The 24,405-nt window shown below is 32.7% G+C and overlaps 3 protein-coding genes across 28 annotated transcripts; 2 read left to right on the forward strand and 1 right to left on the reverse strand.

Annotated features, from left to right (window-relative positions):
• Positions 1 to 5,339: 5,339 nt before the first annotated feature.
• On the reverse strand, positions 5,340 to 9,849 carry LOC112728083 (uncharacterized). 26 transcript variants are annotated; one of them, XM_072209643.1, is made up of 12 exons: positions 9,502 to 9,849; positions 8,906 to 9,253; positions 8,735 to 8,794; positions 8,068 to 8,161; positions 7,826 to 7,905; positions 7,480 to 7,658; positions 7,189 to 7,277; positions 6,922 to 7,014; positions 6,710 to 6,775; positions 6,278 to 6,337; positions 5,898 to 6,119; positions 5,340 to 5,655 (listed from the first exon to the last, which is right to left on the reverse strand). In XM_072209643.1, the coding sequence occupies exons 2-5, from the start codon at positions 9,166 to 9,168 to the stop codon at positions 7,894 to 7,896; spliced, it is 429 nt and encodes a 142-aa protein (XP_072065744.1). In that variant the 5' UTR covers positions 9,169 to 9,253; positions 9,502 to 9,849; the 3' UTR covers positions 5,340 to 5,655; positions 5,898 to 6,119; positions 6,278 to 6,337; positions 6,710 to 6,775; positions 6,922 to 7,014; positions 7,189 to 7,277; positions 7,480 to 7,658; positions 7,826 to 7,893. The 26 variants fall into 26 exon arrangements, with proteins under 26 accessions (XP_072065744.1, XP_072065742.1, XP_072065743.1 ...); XM_072209641.1 differs by having other exon boundaries at positions 5,850 to 6,119; XM_072209642.1 differs by having other exon boundaries at positions 5,850 to 6,122.
• Positions 9,850 to 18,420: 8,571 nt separating this feature from the next.
• On the forward strand, positions 18,421 to 19,312 carry LOC112728085 (dirigent protein 19). Its single transcript, XM_025778071.3, has one exon. It carries the CDS (start codon positions 18,556 to 18,558, stop codon positions 19,123 to 19,125), a length of 570 nt encoding a protein of 189 aa, XP_025633856.1. The 5' UTR covers positions 18,421 to 18,555; the 3' UTR covers positions 19,126 to 19,312.
• A 3,194-nt stretch (positions 19,313 to 22,506) lies between these two features.
• On the forward strand, positions 22,507 to 24,101 carry LOC140176846 (protein FAR1-RELATED SEQUENCE 5-like). Its single transcript, XM_072208400.1, has 5 exons — positions 22,507 to 22,770; positions 23,119 to 23,195; positions 23,280 to 23,342; positions 23,451 to 23,680; positions 23,845 to 24,101. The coding sequence occupies exons 1-5, from the start codon at positions 22,507 to 22,509 to the stop codon at positions 24,099 to 24,101; spliced, it is 891 nt and encodes a 296-aa protein (XP_072064501.1).
• Positions 24,102 to 24,405: the final 304 nt, after the last annotated feature.

Consider the following 24,405-nt stretch of genomic DNA (forward strand, 5'->3'; position numbering starts at 1 on the left):
TTTAGAAATAACTTGTCTTTTTTTTTTTAATTTCAAATTATTTTTACCAACAATTATTATTATTCTACATAATACAAATTACTAAAATTAATTACTACAAAATGAAATATTTCATTAAATTCAAAATATTTATACACAAATTCCTCTTGAAACGTAATAAAACATAATATAAATTTAAACAACACAAATACTACAAGTCTATGTTACATCGACGATTAGCACATAGCTAATGATCAGCGTTCTCTAATGAGTATTTTATCTAATAATTCATACTTTATGATTAGTGTTCTCTGAAATCTGACCTACCACAAAGATCTATTGTCCAAACAAAAAATCCAAAACAACAAAACCTTGTGCATACCGTCTCCATATGCTTTCTTCAACAAGAGCAATGCTTGTAGAACTTCTGCTATGCAAGAGCCACCATCTGCATATGCACATTAGAAATGTTTAAATTGCTACACGACCCAAAATCTGAAAAAAAAAATAGTTCTATATTACATACTAATGAAATTGTACTACTTAAAATACCGAGACAGTTATAAACAATGTCCAACATTCAGATTCACATACACATACATTATCATCAATTAAGCAAGGGTAAAAATGATACACCTAGTCACTACCTATATTATAAAAATATGTCTAAAAAATTTTAAAAAGAAATAAAAATTATAAAATTGATTTTTTATATCTAAATATTGCACTGAGTGACAAAAGAAAATTTCTGTGGTCATGACGCTCAAATTCAGCACACCCGAAGTATATTGACAAGGATCATTACAAAACAAATATAAAGTCAATCAAAATATCAAATGAGCTCCCCAGAATTTTAGTATTTATATTTGCACACATGCTTTAAAAATTAGCGGAGAATGGACAATCTTAGTTGCAAGATAATGATAATGATAATTTGGCACTTGTTGGAAGCATTAGTCCTTACTTCTTACTAAATGTGTATGAAGTTCAATTGTCAAGAGTAAGGAATCAAGAACTTCATCGTTACATGTAAGAATGTAAATTATTATATATATTTTAGTAGACATGAATTAATATTTCAAACTAAACAATATCCTACGGAAACAACTATATATTCATCAATCCTTTTTTACTTTTAATTAAGAGATGGCTATTAAATGGTCCCGATTTTTTATTCATCAATTGGTAATAGAGCCTCAGCCATGTCTCTCAGTTAAAGTTGAGCAATGCAAATAGTAATAATGTTACAAGTACTTACCAGGGATCAAAACCATGGCAATCTCTAAACTATAAGTACTTACCCGAAGCAACATAAAAGCGACATATGCCGGTAAGGGAACCAACAACAAATCCTTGCATAAATAAATAGTCTAAGGTTCAAAATCCCCTTTGAATGTAAGTTTTTATATTAAGAACAAGTAGAAACAGATCAAAAATTTTTTTGACAAGATTTAGTTGAGTACTGATAAGATTAACATACCTTTCTATTTGGTTGGTAACTTATAGCAGTTATGACATCTCGAATGTCTGCCTAGTCAACCACTCGCTCTTTGCGCATTCCCCATGTTCGAACTTTACCATCTATAGAGCCACTGATGAAGTAATTTTCATCAACATGGTTGAATTGAATGCATGTCACTGTTTCCATGTAAACAAGAGATACAATAATTAAATATCATACTAGTTGAAGTATTGAACTAAGTTATGCTAATAACGGTTCATATTATAGTTCCAAACTAAATAGAATTGGAAAGATCTTTCTTAAAGAATGAGATTAAAAAAGTTGGTTCTAAAATTACCATAATCTGTATGATGGAAAACATTTAGACATTGACTACAACCAATCTGCCACATGTGAATAGTTTTATCCATTGAAGATGAAAGCAGAATCTGCATCAAGAGATATTATAGATCAGATTAACATTCAAACAGAACACATAAGAGAGACAAATATAGGATGTCTAGTGTCATATTTAAAAAAGAAAATATTGTACAGGAGCTGTCCTAAATGCATCTGCGGTTTATAAGATTATAATTAAGATCATTAGAGGTGAACAAGTGCATTAGTACCTTAGAATAATACTCAATTGCATTTTTGAAGTCCTTGTCTCTATATGCAATATCCCAAAACTTTTTTTGTGTTCAATATATCTTACACTTGTTGCTTGTGTCAAATCTTGGAAAGAAAGCTGCAACAACATTTTCGGTTAAGAGACAAGAGAAACCACAAAAGAAGTTGGCAGAACAAGAACTTGTCAAGTCAGATATACAATTATAGTCTTGTGAGAAATTACCAAAAGCATCCTTTAGCAGGTCTTCCTAAACATCCTTCCAAATACTAAATGAAAGAACAATTGATTGCTTTGTTAGATTCCCATATATTTAGGCATATCTATTTTCTTTTTTATTTGATCCTTCAATTCCCTTTTATCTATTACTATTGCTTTTTGATAAATCCTTGAATCAGAATCGATATATCTAAATACCAATTATATTTAGATACGACATTGATCCAAACTTAAATCAAGGACAGTACATACTGCATTCTCTAGCACTGCAACTACGGCATAAATTAAGGAATAAAACTTGAATGTGTAAGGGTAATAAGTAATAAGAAAACCACAAATAGAGAACAACTTTAATGTCAATGAATAGTGAAAGTAATAATATTCATCATCGCACCAGTTACCATAAAAATACGTGTAAGAATCTCCGGACTTGAAGCAACCAGATTACATCCCCGAGCCTGTTTGATAAATATATAGAGAGTGACATGAAAGAGCTGAACTTCAAAAGATTAAATTATATGAAGAATTATATCGGGATGTTGCATATAAACCTGCAAATAAGTCATATATGGTCTTGGATTCACAACTCTCAAGGGTCTATAAAATTCGAACGGATCAGCAAAGTCATTGAGCCTAAAGCCAGCCTCAGACTAGCAAATCCAAATTTCAAATTAATTTCTGCTGGACCATAAAAACCAGTGCATGATGATATGTAAGAATGGATTAATTAGCATGAATCACATAAACCCTAGAAAATGAGAATTTCTCAAATAAGGAATCAAAATTGAACAAAAGAAGGATGAAAATGTTACTGAGGTGCGAACTGAAACTAGAGATCATAATGTATGGCAGAGGCGACGATAGAAACCACCGTATGAGGCTACAAGCCAACGACAGAGACTGTGGGCATGAACTTGAGGATGAGGTGGTAGTGAAGAATGTCACTTGAGCCGTTCGGTGTAGAACTTAGTGTGAGGAAGAGGAGGAGATGGAGGCGACAGCGAAGTGAAGAGGTTGCGACAGCAAAGTGAGGTGGAGGAAGTGACAAAGTAAAGAGGGGTGAAATGTGAGAAATGAGAGAGATAAGAAAATAGCCTCAGCTGTGAAAAAGGATATTCTTCATAATTAAAAAAGATTAAAAGAAAAAGAATTACAAAGTTAATAATTATTTAGTGGCCATTGATGTAATTGCCGTTACAAATGAAGTATTAAAGGCAATTATTTATTTGCCGTAAAAAAGGTCATTTAACAAGAAAAATTATGGCTATATTAATATGACCGCTAAAAATTTGTCGGTAAAGACCAAATTTTTTGTAGTGCATATGAACTCCAAGTCTATGACAAAGGAAGTATAACTCGTATATACCAAAAACAATTATATTAACTTTCAGGTCATGTTATGTTCTTATCACTAAGCATTCTATTAGAAAAATTATCATAACTAGCAATTCAAGATTATACATCAAAATGAAACTTGAAATATTTTCAGCAAGTTGTTAAAAACATCAACAAGACATTACATTATACAATCTAATGATACACAAGAACATGTTTAATGTTTATTGCACCAAACATTCAAAATTGTTTCATACATGACTTTTATACTTCATAATAGAGTGTGCAAATTATTGCTAATTCATTTTCATTCTACCTTAGAAAAATCAAAATTGCAACTATAAGTGCATATGACTTAAATTAGTGACTTACACCAGAGATACCTTCACATTTCATAATAAGCAAGCATTACTCATTTGAATGTTAAAACAGCAATTACTTTAGCAAGGTTTTGCATCAGATCTCATCAACTCGCCATCGAAAAATCCCAAAAAACGTCGTAGTAACATCTTATTACTTTAGCTGACATAATTTATTAGCATCATATTAGAAGAATGAATGATTATTCAACCTAGCTACTGATTTACTGGATCAAAGGTTCAACCGTAGTTCAATCAGAATAACCGAATTATAATAAAATATAAATAAACACACAAAACATAATTATATTCTAATATAAACCTTAAAATCTCATCCAAATTAAAAATTCTACATCAACCAAAGTTTTATATAATCTCATCCAAGTCCGCATAAGTCAAATAACAAAAGAAATATCCAAACAAGATTAATAAGTAGGCAACAATTAGTATGCAAATAAATAACAGCTAGAACAATAAGTAGGTAGCAAGAACAATAACAATAACAGCTAGGCAAATAAATTTAGTAACTACATAGCAAAAAATTTAATAACACCTAACAAAAAATTAGCAAAAGAATTATTAGCAAGAACTGAATAATTATTAGCAAAAAAATTTAACAAATCAACAAGAACAATGACATCAACAGCAATAATCACTAACAAATCAACAAGAACCATAACAGCAATAACTATGAGAACTGAACAATTATTAGCAAAAAATTAAAGTAATCAAGAACAATAACTACAAGTACTGAACATCTATGCTACAACAACATAACAATTAACAAGAAGAATCAGCAACAAGAAAAATAACTAACAGAGGCTGAAAGTGATCACAACTAGAAAATGGATTAATACAGACAGATTTACAGACAGATTTAGTCTTTATTACAGACGAATTTTTGGTTACCGACAAAATTACCGACGGATTTTGTCCTTCTGTAAAAGCCCCGTCGGAAATTATTTACCGACGAATTTTTTTTCCGTTAGAAAATTACAGACAGATTTTTACCAGTTACCGACGGATTTTTCCTCTGTAAATTCTCCATCCATTTTCTGAAGGCGACGAACTTTCTGACGGATTTTTCGTCTGTAATTACAGACGGATTTTCCGACGGATTTTCTGTCTGTAATTATAGACAGATTTACAGACGGATTTTCCGTCTGTAATTACAGACGGATTTTCCGACAGATTTTCCGTCTATAATTTAAACCTTGGAAAATCATCTCACACTCTGATTACAGACAGAAAATCCGTTTGTAAATCCGTCAGTAAGGTAAAATAGAATTTTTTTTAGATTTTTTCATTGCAAAATAAACTTATTTTCATACAAAATAAATATAAATTTAAAGTACTATAATAAACAAGCAAGTCAATATAATTCAAAACATAAAGAAAATGTATTGATACATCAACTATAATTCTCAATGTATTTTTCAACCATACTAAAACTATCAACCATACTAAAAGCTGTGTTATTCTCCATACTAAAACAGAAATTGGAAAACGCCAAAAATCTCCATATCAGTTTAGACCTCAGTTACAACAATCTCTCAGGTGAAATCTCAGCTTCTCTTGGGAATCTATTGAAATTAGAAGCACTTGATCTTTCCCACAATCAATTCACTGGAGAAGTCCCTCCACGAGTTGGTGACATGAGCAGCTTGGGAGTGCTTGATCTCTCCTACAACCACCTTCAAGAAAAATTGGAGAATTTTAAATGAGTTTAGAAGAGAGACATACTAACTGAAACAGATCCCTGCATTGGGAACAAAAAATAGCATGAACAATAGAGAATTTTAAATGAGTTTAGAAATTAAAAGCCATGGTTAATTGGTTTTTCCAGATAAGCTAGGCTTCAATTCAAATGATGATCATATACTAATACCTAGAGCTAGTAAGCTACTAAAGTTGTCAAATTGTCTCTGATATTTACGGTGCATGCCGGCTGGACAAGTCGAACTCAGACAAGTGCATTGCTGTTGCCGAAGATTTGCATGGATTGGTACAAGTCTTGAACCAACTCCATAGGCAGCAGGACAAGACCATTGTTCTCCAGCAGCTGACTGGCAGATGCAGGATTCTCTTCAAGAAGTTTCCCCATCATCTCTTCAAGTGGTTCATTCAGCTTCTGCTGGTCAATATAATGCCCATAACCCTGCTAATCAAACAAAACAAGATATTCAGTCCGTGAATTTGGCACTCTGGAGGGGCAGATATTTGATATTTCTATGGGGCAGAATTTGGGCTAGCACATGAATTCATAATGATTTTGTGTACATTATTATCTTCTAAGGTTAAGGACAAGACATATACCTCATGGAAAACCAGTGGTATAGCAGTTGATTCAGCTTGTAGTCTACTTCCACTTAGTTCCTGTAAGGAACATATGCTATCTTTTAATTTGCAAGTTGACAAATCAAGTTAAGTCTATATACTTGACCAAACCCGCTGTTAGTAAACACTGCAAAATGGTCCTTTGCTTTAATTTAATGTTCTCCACTTTGGTCTGATGGTATGGCTCCAATTTATTATTTTTCCTAAATGAAGGATAATTCTTTCAAGGGGAAAGAAATCACTGAACCTCATTTTGTGTTCACATGCAGCCAAACTTCTAGTTTGTTCATTCTGACATCATGTTAATGCATTTGATATGATAGTACAATAATAATTATAAGCAAAACTGTTATATATGTATGAGAATGATTGAGGCTGAGAAAATTGAGACGATCCAGAGTTAATAGGTACCTTTAATTGAAGCTGCAAATATTTAACATGGTCGATAATGTCGTCCAGTATATAAGCTTGACTACCCTACAGATTAAAAATCAATTGTCCATAGAAATGTGATGGCATTAAGTATATATGATCAGCCAAAGTATTGCTCACAGATAAGAATGGTAAGATATTTTTGAAAGACCCGTTTTGTTTTCATGCATGCAAGAATCAAGATGTTATACTTTCCAAGATTATCTATTCAATGGCCAGCAAACATCAGGACTCCTCTGAGACTTGAGAAGTCTCATCACAGGGCGATATATCAAGAAAGCAACCTATGTCCAGGAAAACAACAAGCAATAAAAAATAAACAAGTTCAAGCATAATAAATTAATAAATGTTGCAAGTGAAGGGATATAAACAGTTTTCGTGATAAAATCAAGCAGTAGTTATCATGAAATCATGCCCTAAGTTTACAAGACAAAAGTATATAGAATGAGAACACAGACCTCAGGGTCCAGGTGGTAAAGGTGGACCAGGTCATTAAGCGATGGAATGAGTGCAGCATAATTTCAATTTTTTAGGAAAGTATGAAAACCTGCAATAAAACAAGCTCAATTCCTTGCTCAACAAATATCATTTGCTCATGAAAACATTCCCCATCTAGTCCCTTTGGAGAATAAGTCAAATACGTCATAATGTTCTACACTACAAGAATCAAGTCGAATAACTACATGTTAAGGAAGAGAGCATATTATAACTCTGAGCAATAAAACTGAAGTGAAGATAGCAACCAATACCTGCTACCATTATGTGGCACCATTGATTTGCATGCTTGATCATCTCCGGTGCAACCATTTGCAATTGACACTAGACCTGCCACTGATGGTAGTGCCAAACTTCAAAGAGTCACTAGACCTTGAAGATAATGCCACCCATGAAAAGGACAGACCTACCAGGGAGGAGAGACTATTTCTTCCTGATTTGCATATAGAACAAAGCCCACAATATGCCACAAATTTATTACTTTGACATTTCTAGTAATTAATCGCTAACTAGCATACAAGTCTATAGAAAAAAAATCAACTGCTCATGGCTAGTCAAATTACTTAAAGGAGTTCAAAATTGAAATTAGAATGTATCTACCTGCTCCATTTCGTAAATTAGAATGTTGCCAATCCATTACTGAGTTAATTTTGGCTCTTCTAGACAGCTCAGTTGGATACCTGATGAATCAAAATGGAAGATGTTATAATTTATTAAGTTATTTATTCTAATCTCTGTCACCCTAATCTGTCCTTTCAATGAACATACAGAAATGAGGGAAATGAACCCAAAATCGTGTTTTACTAATGAAGAAATCTCCTGCATAAATCAGATCAAGTTACATAGGATTTAGAAACATCTTCACTGCTGGAGATCCTAGTTTTGAAACAAAAAGCAAGTCCTTGGAATCCATGCTGCGTGAATTGGAAAACTGTCCTGAAGACATACTCATATTATTATGGTGAACAAATATATTTATGTTTATTAAATGATGACAAAAAGTACTAAAAATTACTGTTTCGTAAGAGTTTTTCACTATCTCTCACACACATATAATATATATTGTCTAGAATAACAAGAAACTGATTAACTACAATCATGTATAATTGTGTCAAACTCATTCTTGTTGTTCCGTTGGTAATTGAAACAAGTTATCAGTGCAGTGATGCAAATCCTTAAAAAGATAGTTTGTTTCAAAGCCTGATGCGTTTTATCACTATTTGTGGGACCAACATGCAGGATAATCCTACGATGTTTCCTTCTGGCCTGTGGATACCAAGTATGAGGGGAGCTAAAACAACCAAAAATCAATCATGAGGCTTCAGAACCATACAATGATAAAATCAATATCAATGCCAGTGCAGCTTTTAACTTAATTATCAAATGATAAATAGCAATTAAGAATTTCAGTAACAAATACAAAAGAGCATTATCACAAACAGGTTCCGTGCAAAGTTCCGAAACTAATGTAAAGAGAGCAGATTGAAAAGCAATGCAATGTAAGCTTACGTCAAGTCAGTGAAATCATTTCTGATGGCACCATGAGTAGAGCAAGTCCCCTCAAACGATCTACAAGAACAAATAGCCACAAATAAAACAAAATTGATTCAGTGAGAATAAACTCCAATGTCAGCAAATTAGTTGAAACAAACAAAAACCCATCAACAGTTCTTCACCTACTCTTCCACATTAGCAACTGTAACACCCTCCAGAACCTCCCTAACACTGAGCTTATGAGATGTGGAATCAGTATCTGAAGCAACTACACCACATTCAGCAACACTCTGAACCCTCTCTGTTACTGATGCTTCAGGGTCAGCGCCATCATCATCAATCTCACCCTCCTCCAACTCTCCTTCCTCTTTATCATCATCCACAATCACCACCTCGCTTGCATTCTCCTTAACACCAGCAGACCCAGAAGATGATTGATTGGAAGACATGGCAGCACTGGCATTAACATTTGCATTCGAATCAACTAAACAGATGCTATTTCATATATTCTTCCCCAGTGGATATTCAACAACTCTGTCAATCAACAATTATATAATAAAGTTACACACTAGTATCACATGAATCACATGAATCACACAAAATATTGCATTTAGGTCAAAAAAGCTTCCGAATGCAGAAAAAATTCATCAAAATCAGAGTAAACCCATAGATTCACGAAGCACAAAAGCAGAGTATGATAAACCTAGCTAAAACTGGCGCAGAAAAATTGAGCCCTAAGGTTTATCACGAAGAACAGAATCAAAAAATCAGGATATATATACCTGAAATTCGTGATGGTTACGAGAAGAACCGAGAGAGCAAGTTGTTGAGATTAGATGGAAGAGGCGCCAGAGGGAGCAGACGTGATGAGAGCGGCGGCGGAGAGAGCTCTGCGACGATGGGAGTAGACGCGACGAGAGCGGCGACAGAGGGAGCTCGTGTGACGCAAGGGATGACAGAGAGAGATCGTGCGATGCCAGCGGCGGCGGAACCGGCAGCGGCGGAAGCAGCTCGTGCGACGGAGAGAATGGATTTCGGGCGTTGGCAGCTGTTTATTTGTGAATGGATTTCGGGAGAGAGGGGATAGATTAGGTAAAGTTAAAATTTTCAGACGGAAAATTTTAAATTACAGACGGATTTTCCGTCTGTAATCATTTAATAAAACGCAGCGTTTTGTCTATTTAATTATAGACAGATTTTCCGTCTGTAATCATTTCTTACGGAAAAAAAATTAATTTTTCCGACGGAATTATCGACGGATTCTTTTTTCCGTCTGTAATTTATGCTAATTCATTTTTTTTGTTTTCCGACAAAAAATCCCTCTGAAATTCCCTCTGTATTTCAGTGGGATAAAATCCGTCGGAAATATCCGTCTGTAATAACTAGTTTTCTAGTAGTGGATGGCCGACGAGAGGCAGAAGACGATGACAAGGCGGCGTCAGAGCTCGCAGAGTGGCAGACCAAGGAACTCGCAGCTTCAAGCTCTAAGAAAGGAAGGGGACGCACCGTCGGAGAGGGCAAAAAGGGTGTAGGTTTTTTATTTAAAAAAAATAAAAACAAGATGGAATAGGGAGAGGGATGAGGGCAACCTATCTGGACGATGGAGGAGACAGAGGGAGCAATCCCGTTTGAGGCAACGAAACATGATACAGGTGACTTGATGCAGACTTTGGAGGAGAATGGAGGTGGGTAGCGCTGGCGGAGGGTGGCCGGAGGGGCTAACGGAGGTAGTTGCAGGGGAGAGAGAAGAGAGAGGAGAATGGGGGAGATATAAGAGTGTTCTCGAAAGTGAGGGGAGAGGGCCGCACATTTTGAATTTAGATCAGGTTTACCGTCGGATTTAATACATTGTGTATGACCAAAACGCAGCGTTCCATCAATTAAGTTTTATCGGTAGATAAATCCAACGGTCATCTCGGCGCCAATTTTTCTTGTTTTCCCTCCAAATATTACTAGCAAATTTATCGTCGAAAAATATAATCCAACGGTAACTTTCCAAATCCGCCGGTAAACCCATCGCTAACATCCGACGCTAAATCCGATGGTAAATCCGACGGTGTTCAACGTTTTTCTTGTAGTGACTGGTCCCGTTCTTAGGTTTGCTAAGCCCTCTTTCAATTTGGTTTAGTTTTCTTTTTGGTTTTACTTTTCAATTTGGTTCAGATTAATTTTTTTCTTCTTGATTTGGGTTCAATTTATTCTTTTGTTTTGTTTTTGTTCTTGCCAAGAACATAGGGCAAAAGGGGAAGAAGTAAAATCCAGTCCAGCAAGATACACTAGTACCGTTGTGAAGACCTACAGCTGCAATGCACTGCACCTCCATTATGGATCTTTCTTATCTGGTACATGTATTTTTCGTTGCTTTTGCCTTTACTTTCTCAATTTAGGGCAGAATAAGATTTTTTCAATTTGGATTCATTCTGAAGTGTTATGCATTGTTGGAAATAACATCATGGATTCCATATTATCAATTCCTTATTTTGGGTACTTATGGATTTTATTATTTTAACTTCCTTTGAATTCATGTACATGATTAAGGGAAGAGAAAGAAAAAAAAAACATAAAAGAAAACAAAACAGAGCCAAAAAATAGAACTAAAAAAATGGATGAAACATGTTAAGGAAGTTAAGCTAAAAGAAGTTAGTTTGTGAATTAGATGGGTTCAAGAACCATTCTTGAGTTTTATGTTGGTATACAAAGCCATTGTTGGATGTCATTGTATTCAGAATATTACTCATAAAGGAAAGGTTGAGATTGTGAAGAGATTGAGATGCAAAAATATATTAGATTTTGTTAGTTTGGTGAAAACAAAAAAGGAGTGTCTGTCAAGAAGGTTGGCTGGGAGTGTTTGGGGAGGAAATAATTTTTCTTGGGGTGGTGTGGAGTCTGTTGGCAACTCTGGAGACTTTTTGTGTGTATGGAGGGAGGATTTCTTTGAGAATGAGAAGAATATAAAAGAGTAATAGGTGGTTAGCGTTTAAAGGTGTTATAAGGAAAGTTAATTTGTATCGTGAGACCCAAAGATTGCTTTAATTGTCATAGTGTAGTACGTTTGTATAATTAGATTTATATTACATAATAATGCATGACAAATTAAAAACCAACTTGGGTTGGTCGAGTGGTCATCTCACTCGTCCGCTTAAGCAAATGTCGGGGGGTTCGAATCCCGCCTTATGCATGCAGCAACCCATTGGCCAGTGGCAGACTCTTAAATGGAGTTCAGATCCGCGACGGATTAGTCCTTGACTTATCGGGTTGAGAGATACCGTACACAGCCAACAAAAAAATTAAAAGGGAAAAATTCATTTATACCAAATGTAGTTCCTATTGATTAACATACACGCACCATCAAATAATCTTATTATCATGATCTTATTTTTAATATGCTGCATCAAATTCTCGATCTCTTTTGTGTTTTGTTTATCTTGATAGAATATTATTATTATTGCTAGAATAAAATAATGAAATTAGATATTCGTTCTAACCAACCTTTGAAGAAAGGATTTTGCTAATAAACCAATTATGAGCATAGTACAGTCACTGAAGTTACTAGCACCACTGAATTTTTTCATGCTCTTCCAAAATAAGAATCTAAGGGCAGAAACGTTTAATCACCAAGCATCAATTCTTTCCATGTTAGAGATCTAGAAAAGATACTCTGATCTATCGTGGCCTCGCTCTTGTCATTGGTTCGTTTTTTCACATTGCTCTCACTTTATTGTTAATGATTGAATTTTGATTTTGTAAATCTGAGTTTTAGGATAATAAATGAGGATAAGAGGTTGAGTATACTTGAATGTTAAGATTTGTTTTCTTGGTTGATGATGGTATAGGTTTGGGTTGCTGAATTTGATTTCTAGGATTTGGAACCTGGAAATTTTATAGTCAAACTATACTAAAGGTATATTTTGGACTAATTAGTATTTTGTAACTTGAAACAGTTGGGAGACAAGATCTAAGGGACTAAACTTTATTTTCTTAGTTATTTTTGCTCATTATTACATAGGTTTTTCTAGAGACATTTCTTACATGTATCGTTGCCAAGCAAGATTCTCTTGCAGCCAAGGTTTTTCTAGTTTTAATTTTTCCTTATGTAATTATGGTATAAAGATATAAATATATATACCCCATTTAGTGAAATTGCTTAAAGAAATGTTGTCTTTTATCATTACTTTAATATTTTTCAGATAACATGAATTAACTAAAAGACACGCATAGAATTTACATACTTTATAAATTAAGTGCATTAATTTTGTATTCTGAAGTAGGTTTTGTTGTTGATTATTTGATTAATAGAAATTATTGAAAAAATTTTCTTATCCTAAAATTTTATTGCTGATGTGATGAATATGGTTGTTGATTACTTGATTAGTGAGAAAGTTAAACTCAGTAAGACTATTAATTTAGCTTCAGTACTCTTCTTTTCTTTTTCTGTACTTTTTCTCCTTCATATAGATTGTAATGGACTTATAGCATATTTAAGATTGTAGTCTATTTGTAGACTTCAAGAATAAAAATATGACTTAGAATTCAAGTTGTTCTTCAATCTCTTTTCCTTCTTTGCACCCAATTTTTCATTGTGAATAGGAAAGAGTTATTGTTAGTCTATAATTACTTATGTTTATTAGAAATTGTTAAATAGGTTGCCATCAGTTGGTTTTTTGAAAATGTTTGATTAAAGTGATATAACTTCTTCATTTGGGTTTTTTATACACGAGACTTATGTGTCTTTTTATGTACTCAACAATAATATTATTGGCAGGATATTTTGTTGGGCCTGTGCCGCTGTATGTGAAATTTTCAATGATAGTTAGTTAGAAGTTTGCTTGCTCAAATGCCCTCCATACTTTTTTTCTGTACTTATATATTGATTGACATATACACTCAACATCTTAATTCGTGTGCCATGTTTGTGCACTTTTCAATTCAATCTTGTTAAAATATTGATATACGCTTAATTACTTTCCTATATTTTCTAATTTATTGTGTGCATTTTTTATACTAGGAATTTAAGATGCTTAGAAAAGCCTCGTTTCACGAAAAAATCAAGAATTGAAACACCATGTTAGTAGCCAACGGGAGCTCCTGCATTTTCATCATCCCATCATGATAACTGTCTAATTTTTCCGTCCAGTTATTGTGGTGTCCCTGCAGTGGCATTTTTCTGCCCATTCCGTCTGCTCCGGAACGAACCAAGACTTGATACACAGACTTGCACCAATAGTGTACAAACCTCAGAATAAGGCGATGAAGACTTGGACCCAGAGGCAAACGAAGTAGATTCATTTGAACAACACATTAACAACCTATTTGCTGCTTCTGATGCTGAAAGACGCAAAGAATGCAAGATTACTGAGTTTTGGAATGTTGATGTCATCGGCAACAAATCTTGAACCTCTATATATTCAAAATGATTATACTCTATTATTTTTATTTTTCTCGCATCTTGGCCACAATGACTACATAAATAAGGTTCTATTTTTATAGATTCGAATGGCATAATCAAGCAAGAAAGATTAAGTGTGAAGGAAGCTATGGAGTATCCTAATAATGGTAGAAAGATCATATGAGGTTTAACAGGGAACTGCAACCAATTGGAGATGAAGCTGGTCTATTGAGTGGCGTTCTTGAATTGCTAGGTGATGATTATAATAAATTTTCTATCTGTGAGAAAAGTTGAAAAAAGGTGTCTGGTAAAGACAGGGTTTATAATGATTGAATAAAGGTAAAAATTCATAGCATTGTTGAATTAAATCAATTCTTTCCTTTAACAATTACTAATAACTCGAACTTATCATTGCAAAAAATGTTCTACTTTGATGAAGATAAAGGTGGAAGTATCAAGAGTACAATTTTGAAAAGTATAGGGAAGTCTTGGAAGGATATAAGGAATGGGTTGTATCACAATTATTACAAATCAACGAGGACGTTTGAGCAAAATCTTGAGGGATGCCCAGCGGGAATTGATAAAGAGCATTGGAGATGGTTCCTTGATTATCACAATGACCCTGACACATAGGTAACCTATTTTGTATTCGTAAAGAACTAATACTATTTATGTTACATCAATATGGACGAATTCGGTGTCTAATCACTCTTACTTTTGATGGCATAATAAGAGAAATGTAGGAAAAATGCTGTGAATCGATCGAAACAACAATACACTCACACTAGAAGCTCTAAAAGCTTGGCGAGGCGAAGAGAAGAAGAGGTAATTTACATTTGAATTCATTTTGAACTGTATTTTAGACTGTATCTTCTTTATTTGGGTGGAATACGATTATGGTATAAACTATATTGTTATAGTCAGAACTACAAAGGAAGAAAGTTGGTAGAGGAGAATTATGAAACTTAGTGCACAAACGACGTGATGCATGGCTCCTATATACAATAAGAAGCTCGGGGCATTGGTGTAAGTACTACGTGGGGATCCTTTATGTTGTTTCTCGTTGGTTTTAATTATAAAATTGTGTTGAATTTGCACTAGCCTGTATTTGTTTAAGTATGCTTATTTACGTTTGTAGAAAAAAAATTGTGGAGATTGAGTAGCGTGACAAATCCACTAGAATATTGTCTGAAAATGATTCCCTTGTCCAAACTCTCGAAAAAGAGCACTTGGGTAGAGTGTATGGCGTGGGTTTCAGACCGACTCCAAGTCAACTCTTTCATCCGAGTTTGCATCCGCCGATGAATGGAGCTCAAACAGAGTAGGTCCAAAGGGTGCTGTTTGAACTACAGTAAGAGGTGACAGCCGAGAAATTAAAAGCGAAGACAGTGGAGGATGAAGTAGCAGCAGAGAAATTAAAAAGGAAGGCAGTGGATAATGATGTAGCAACAGAAAAGATAAAGAGGCAGGCAATAGAGTGTTCTAAGTTATCTAATTCAACAGCAAGGTGGGGAGTTGCCATTAGACATTACTGCACTGATGAATTCTTTGAATGAACATAGGGAAAATAGAAATTAGGATTTGATGTTATTTTATTTGAAGTATATATTTTTTTAAGTTGACTATGCAACTTTATTAATTAGAGATTGATAGTAATATAAATATATTAGTTTATTTCGCAGTTAAATTTTTATGAGTTCTCACCCTCAATTTAGATTTATAGAGAAAATTGATAACATTTTAAAATTAAAAAATAATCCCAAAAAAATATTCCCAGAATATTTAAAGAAAAACAAATTAATATATTCAATTTAAAAAAATAACAGTAACAAATAGCGGCAGTTTATAACTGACAAAAATAAATTTAAAAAATTGTACAGATTTTAATATAACAGTAGTTAATAACCGCCGAAAATAAAATTCTACAAAAATTTACAGCACCAAATAGCACCGATTAGTGACCATCACAAAAGAACAAGAAAATTGTGTTTGGGCATAAAGCCATAGTTCATAACCAACAAAAATCAATTCGACACAAAATATCTGAATAGCGGTAGTTATACCAATGGTTGTTAGAAATCACTGCAAAAACCAATTACCACGCCCTAAAGGACGGTGGTTTTTAAACCGCTGATATTCAAAAACAAAAATGTCCCTAGTATCCGCTTCTCTTGTAGTGCACACTCATGTAATTGATTGAACTAACTAATACAATCATCTCTTTCACTCTCGCATTGATTTTGAACTCAACTCTTTGGTTTTATATCTAATCTCAAGCTCTCTAGTGTGCAATCTGATAGCTTTCAATAAGAACCATAGCCACTCATCATAAAACCCCATAGGTTGCATAGATTTTTTTTAGAGAATATGGACCTATAAATATAGCATATTACAAGAAGAAATTAAAAAAAAAATAAAAAAATCTGTAAAGATCATATTAATGTCTTCATTTGTTCATCAACTAATTTTGCAAAATTGCAAAATAGCATACTACAAAAACTTGGAGTATATGGAATCAAACGTGTGAAAAAATTGTTTTACAATTCCTGCTGTTCTCGAGACAAATTTTATGAAGTATAATTCTTTTGTGATAGGAAATAATGAAGATTTGCAAATTTTGTTTCATTGTCATAAAAATTTTTCTGAGATGAGAGTGACTAATTGTATGCCAAGTTTGAGGTTATGGTAGCAAGCTGTAGAGGATCAACTCTAAATCCTCAATCTATTATGGGAAGAGCTTCTAATTTTAGGCCTGTGGTTGCACCGGATGCAGCATTGATGGCATGCATCTCCCTCTTTTGTAGCTGATATAAATCACATAACGATGGTGCTTATGATATGGGAATAAAAATAGTTTAAAAGGAAAATAAAAAAGTTTACAGAAGATATAATAAAAATTTATTATTACTATAAAGGATAAAAGAGTTCGTAATACCAAGAGCATAAGGAAACAAAGAAATGAAAGTAAACATTCTCGTTGCAGACATATATAGCTTAAACACTCTTAATAGGAGTATTTGCCTCCCTTAAATGGACCTAGAAAACGTGAAGGATTAGCCGCCACTCCTAGCCAACAAAATTTTGCATTACATAATATAAAGAATTCCCACCCAATTTTTTTGTATAAATATAAATAAATAAAAGTCCACTCTTTCTAATTTTTGTCTAAATATAAATGAACAAAAGTCCACTCTTTCCAGTTGTTTTTAAATTTGTTTTTTTCTCATCGTATTCACCTTGAGTTTGTTAGAATATCGCTTTTTCTATTTTCTCATCATATGCACTTTGAGTTTGTTACAGTGTCGTCTTAATTAATTTCACTCTAAGACATAGAGCTCTATGCTACTCCATCCAATGCATGTTATAACTTAAGCTTGTGGCAGAGGAAATTCTAGCCATATATACTTGCCATAAATATCTTGGCTTGTATGGCTGTGATGATATATAACTTTAGATTTTTCGAACTGAAGTTGTAGAATATGCAATATAATGTGTTTGGTTAGTTTATTTAATTCTTGAACTATATATATATAGCACATTGCATGTGAGTTGAGTAAAGATATAATTTTTTCCTCGAGATTCCAAACAAGATGTAGTCCATGAATTTTAGATAATATTTTATTTTAATGTCTAGCTATGCTTCATTTAATTAACTTTTTATAAGAAATAGTTATGTTGTTCAAGTGTTCAAGATATTAATAATTTGAGTTTTAAAATCATTATTTTATAAAAGAATGAATATTATCTAACTAAACCATTGACTTAAAATATTAAATCCAAAAACATGAATCTCGGACTGCTCTGGAAGCATTCTCTCCTGATCTATCATTAGATGTGAATTATTTGCTACTTGAAGAGGACTAGTTTTAGTTTGAAATTGCAGTTTGAGGGATATTATATGTGAAACAGATTGCCTTGACATTCTGTCCATCATGCATGAGCTTACAAGTAGGTATTCATCTGAAATAACAGATTTGATTCACAAGATTCAAGAACTTTTATCTCGTCCTTGGCTTGTTCACGTTGAGTGGGTGTCTCGAGAAATAAATAGAGCTGCGAATTTGATGGCTAAATATGGTGTCAAGAGTAACTCTAATCATGTTATTTGGTCTGAGCCTTGTGTTGATCTCCAACAAATCATCTCCTCGGATATATTGTTTCTTTCCATGTTTAAACAAAAAAAAAAATCCAAAAACATGAAAAATGGTTAACCATATATATACGCTTTTCATTTTAGTTTTTTTTCCCCTTTTGGTAGGTGAATGCACCTTTGTTAAGACAATAATTTATGTTTAGACCACAATTATTTTCCCTTATAAATCCCTCACATACACCCTCTCTTTCCACTCCATTCAACTCATACATTGTTGTTGAAGCCATTAACTCTTAATTAGTAGTTTAGTTTGCATCTTTCTTCTCATTATTCCCAACCACCACCAAAACCAAAACCATGACCACCACACATTTCTTCTTGTTCATCACCATTCTCCTCTACTCATGCCACTCTCTCACCGGAGCCGATGATTTCGTTCGCTCCATCGACCGGAGCCTCCTCGGCCTCAACAAAGAAGAGAAGGTTTCACACCTCAAATTCTATTGGCATGACATTGTAAGTGGCAAAAATCCTACTTCAATTGAAGTTATTGCAGCCACAAATAAGATTAACACTACCACCTTTTTCGGTTTGACCCGTATGCTGGACAACCCTTTGACTCTGGGGCCTAACTTGAGCTCCAAGCTTGTTGGGAGGGCTCAAGGGTTTTATTCCTCGACGAGTCAAACCGAAGCTGACCTTCTTATGGCCATGAACTTTGCTTTTGTTGATGGAAAGTATAATGGGAGCTCCATTACCGTCTTGGGGAGAAACCCTATTTTCAACAAGGTAAGAGAGATGCCTGTGATTGGTGGAAGTGGATTCTTTAGGTTTGCTAGGGGTTATGTTCAGCTGAACACTTATTCGGTGAATCTCAAGACTAATGATGCTATTGTTGAGTACAATGTTTATGTCAACCATTATTGAATTGTACTTTATTTAATTCCATGTGTTTTGTGGGAGATTGATGTTATATTTTCATTGTTTGCTTATTGGAAAAGCACACTCCTTTGATTCATGTGTAAATTTTACATTACCTAATAATTATGTATTTTTATGGGATCAAATAAATTCTAATAAATCTATATATGGTTACATCAAATCATATTTTAAATTTATTTATACATAAGAGGATATGACCCTAGCAATTTGTGAAATTTGCATTGGTTTCTCGTTTTTTCTTTTTCCGAGTCCATTGGAGCATTTAATTTCAGGTGGTGTGGGAAATTGTACTGATGAACTAAACATTGTCCTTTTCTCATTATTTACGATTTAGTTAAGGTTTCTTAATTTGGCTGCTATAATAATTAGGCAACGCATTACTTAAAAATTGGATAAATTATTCCCTTTTATACATTTTGCGTGATAGATTTAGTTATTGCAAATAACGTAAACACAAAAAACAAGTTTCCTTCTATGTTTTATTGAATTAATTAGAATTTCATGTTTGAATAAATAATCAATTTGAATAAAAGTAATAGCTATTTCTAACCATGGGTATCATTTGAATAAATAATCAATTTGAATAGGTTATATTAGAGGATAATTTTAAAATTTTATTTAATTTTTTAAAGTTCGAATAATTTTGTCTGCAAAAATTTATTTTTCATGGATATAACTTTAATTTTTGTTTTTTATAGATAAAAATGTCGGTATTTAAATTTTTTATGGTTAAAAAATGACTATTTACTTTAAAAATAATATGTTAGAAATATTTAGGTATATAATTATATAACACATTTATAATTAATGTATGCTCTAAAAACACTTATTTTACATTACCGGTCATTTTCCTTGTGCTTAAAGTATGTTTTAGTTGACATTTAATTTTAAGATCAAACGAATCTGAATTGTGCAGTTATCGACATTCAACTTTTTTTATTGAATTAAAAAATGGTTTTTATTTTTTATTTTCAAAAGTATATATTTATTATATTTAGAAAATGAATGAGAAAATAATGATTTGATAGCAAAACATCGGTGATAGATACTTTAAAAGATCAATTTACATATTTATTTCAAACTTCTAAATCTCGCCAACAAAATGTTATAAAGTCCCACATAAACTTTTGTCTACTCAAAATAAATATATAAAAGTCCACTCTCTTTCCAATTCCTTTTGAGCAAGTTTTGCATATCTTTTTTTTTTCTTAAAAAAAAAAAAACAACAAACAAATAAACAACCAAGAAAATCATCGGAACTACTTTATCTAGGAAAAATATGGTTATGATGGATTTTATAAATGTTTTGATCATTTTTACCTGTTTAATTCCTCTTTAAAATCAAACTAAGCCTACTTAATTTTAATGTGAAAGAATGTTTAGCATCACATAACAATTAGTATTTCACTGAATAATTTTCATTATATATATATATATATTATGAAATTAAAAGATTTTGGTATACAATTTTTTTTAACTTCTTTCATTTTATATATCCTATAAAAAAAATTAAAAAATTCGACAAAAGTATAAAATATTTACCACTTTAACTAATAATATATTTATTATTATTACACACATTGATAGACTAATAGACACATTAATGGTAATAATTAGTTTGTTATCTGAACTGGCAAATCAGTTAGAAAATGCTCTCTCAGTTCTTAAAGCCTCTTGGTCCAGTGAAAAATTTATTGAAACTGTGACTCAAAAGATTAACCGAAGAGGAAGAAGTTAAAGCTTTTGAAGAAGGTTAAGAGGGAGACACTACGTAAGTGGTAGATCAAATTTTTATGAACGTAATACATTTCAGTACGAGAACGAGTATGCATTACTTAAACTATATAAAATATTTTATGTAAAAATTTTCCGTATAACGTTTCAGTAAACAGATGAATTAATATGCAGTAAGGACAGATTGGTACATGATACGATAGCTAAATTAGTGAAAAAAATGGTACTTATTCTTTAAATTTTAATTTTTAGCCAACTTTTTAATTTAAATAATATTATTTAATTAAACTTTAATTAAAACACATTTCAATCTTTTAGAAAATACATTGGTAATTGAGATGAGTTTAAATTTTAAATATTAAAATTTCTTTAACTTTCTACCCACCTAATAAAACAATTATGTTACTCTCTCTCTCATAATATACTTTTGGGTCAATACTGATATTAATTAAATTTAAAATTTAAATTCTAAAAATATTAATATTCAAATAAGTAATAAAAAAATCTAACCAATAATAAAATAAGATATATTAAATGTGTTTTTATCGAATAAGATATAAAAAATACTATCTACATCTTCTTACTTAATATTTTAATTTTTTTTTTGTGTGATTTACTCAAACAAATTAAAATATGAATCTTTATTTGTAGCAACTCCATTATTAAAATTAAATAGGATCAACCTAGTTATTATTAAATATATAGATTATTATATTTTTTTAAACATAATTAAAGATGTTGATTCTTATATTTCTTAACCAGGATATAATAAAAAAAATATTTAATATTATTAAAATATTTTATATCCTTTTTTATATCGGAATTTATTACTTATTTAAACAATAGTTTTTATTTATTTTAATTTATTTATTATTTTTATTGTTTGGTATTTTAATTGATTTTTAAAATTAATTTATTTTGTAAGATTATTACATATATAAAATAATACAATCGCACTTAAAATATATTTAGAACACATCCAAAAATTTATCAAATAAAATTTAAACTTCAAGAATAAAATGTCATATCTCATTTTATTATTAATTGACATATTTCAATACTTATTTGAACACAAGCATTTATTCATTATAATTTATTTAATTGTTTGATTGTTTGGTATTTTAATGTATTATTTATTTGTATATATTATAATTGATTACAATTTCTTCTTTTCTTAATATTATCCTCACAATAATTTTACTTATTATAGTAGACATCAACATAGCATTTGAACTAGACTTGAACACGCAATCGTCGTCAGAAGAAATTGACTCATTTGATTCCCTTATTGATATGCACAATTTAAATGTTTGTAATGGTTCAAGCAATTTTGTTACAGAAACTGAGTGCACGACTGAGGTAGTTGACATCTTTGTTATAAGCATTTTTTATGCATTTTTTATGTATTCTTCCGATATTTTTATCGGCTTTTTTTCTTGCATCCTAATTATAGGTTATATTCTAATATATTCATGTGAACACATCCAAATATCCTTAGGATGACCACTATACATATATATGTATGCTTGTATTATTTTGTCATTCTTTTGTCAAAATTCTTGTCATTATGTTTTGTTTTTCTAGGTCATGATTCATCTCACCATTTTCAATGATTAGATTCCAAAAGTGGGGATGATGTTTGAACCTCTCGAAGAAACACGCCAACTTTATTACAACTATGCTAATAAAGTGGGATTCGAGGCTCATATAAGGAACACTAACTTGGACAAGCATGGAAGGACACCCGTTAACCAATCCATACAATGCAATAGAGATGGATATCGAACAAAGAAGAATCCGGCAACCCAAAGGTCTAATACAGTGTCATCTGAACACTGTAAAGCTCGCATCTATGTGAAGCTTGACACAAAGCTTGGACGATGGAAACTATCGAAGGTAGAATTAGCTCACACGCACCGATGTGATTCCAGTTTGTCATGAATGTTTAAGAAAAATAGGAAACTCTCCATGCACGTTAAGGATGTCTTTGAGCGCAACGACCAGGCTAGTATACGACCTTAGAAGACTTGTTAGGCGCTTGCTGATGAAGCCGGTGGTCGATCTAATTTGAACTTTGTAGAGAAGGATGTTAGAAATTATTTATCCAGTAAACTCCGAATCTATGGAGATGATACTGATGCACAAAAGATGCTGGACTATTTTACGAGGATGAAAAAGCAGAACCCGAATTTCTTTTATGGGATTAGTTTCTATAGTGATAATAGTCTCCATCATGTATTATAGGCGGATGCTCGATCAAGAGCTGCTTACGAGTATTTTGGTGACGTGGTATCATTTGACACTACATACAAGCTCAACAAGTAACTTCTTTTTTTTTGTTTATTTCTTTGTGAATTTATTAATTGACAAGCTCACTGATTGCTCCATGTATTGGTTTTTTATAGGTTTGAGATGCCAGTTGCAGCATTTGTAGGCGTCAATCACCACAGAAAGTCAGTTATTCTCCGGTGTGCTCTATTGGGCAATAAAAAGACTGAATTCTTTGAATGACTCATGCAAACATTTGTGAAATGTATGGGAAAAGCACCACATGGCATGTTAACTGACCAATGCAGGGCCATGTTAACAGCCATTCAGAATGTCATGCCAAACATCAGGCATAAATTGTGTATCTGGCACATCTTAAAGAAGATACCACGAAAACTTGGAGGGTTGAGCCGTTTTAAAGAAATTAATGCTACAATGGGTCGGATTGTTTGGGAGTCTCATTCGCAAGAATCATTTGAAAGTGCATGGTATGACTTCATTGAAGAGTACAACCTTCATGACAATAACTGGCTCAATGGTATGAATACACATCCAAAACTTGATTGCCCTATTTATTAGTCGTTTTAATTATTGACTATATTTTGTAAAAGAAATGAACTTATGTTAAATGTCCTTTCATGCATGTTTAGTGTCGCATCATAAGTGAGTATTTTAATGGCAAATATGTATATCAAAATGTAGATATCTATCATATTCGTAAGATATGGGTCTCTGTTTTTCTAGAGCATGAATTTTGGGCTGACATGAGAAGTACACAACAGAGTGAGAGCATGCATGCTTTCTTCGATAAGTACCTAACTTGTAGGTGCAGCTTGATTCAATTTGTGCACCAGTATGACAATTGTCTTGCAGATAAGGAACAAAAGGAGTTGGAATCCGATGTAGCAGACAACAGGAGCCTGATCCCATGTGTATCGAACACTCCTATTGAGAAGTAGTTTTAATATGAGTGCACCAACTGGATATTTCGTGATGTTCAAGCCGAATTTATCAAAAAGGGCGACTGCAAACTGTCTCCAAGGGTGGTGAAAGACAACCAATACTTTTACGAAGTGACTGAACAGAAGATAGTAAATAGGATGTTTATTTATAACGAGTATGAAGTTGTGTATTGTCCTATTTCGCACCAGGTCATGTGCAACTATTTCATGTTTGCGTCATATGGTATCCTCTGTTGCCACGCCCTATCGGTTTTATCCCATTGTAGGGTTGACAAGATGAACTTGTCCTATATACTCTCTC

The sequence above is a fragment of the Arachis hypogaea genome, chromosome 12, assembly GCF_003086295.3.
Source record: "Arachis hypogaea cultivar Tifrunner chromosome 12, arahy.Tifrunner.gnm2.J5K5, whole genome shotgun sequence".
NCBI classification, from domain to species: Eukaryota; Viridiplantae; Streptophyta; class Magnoliopsida; order Fabales; family Fabaceae; genus Arachis; species Arachis hypogaea.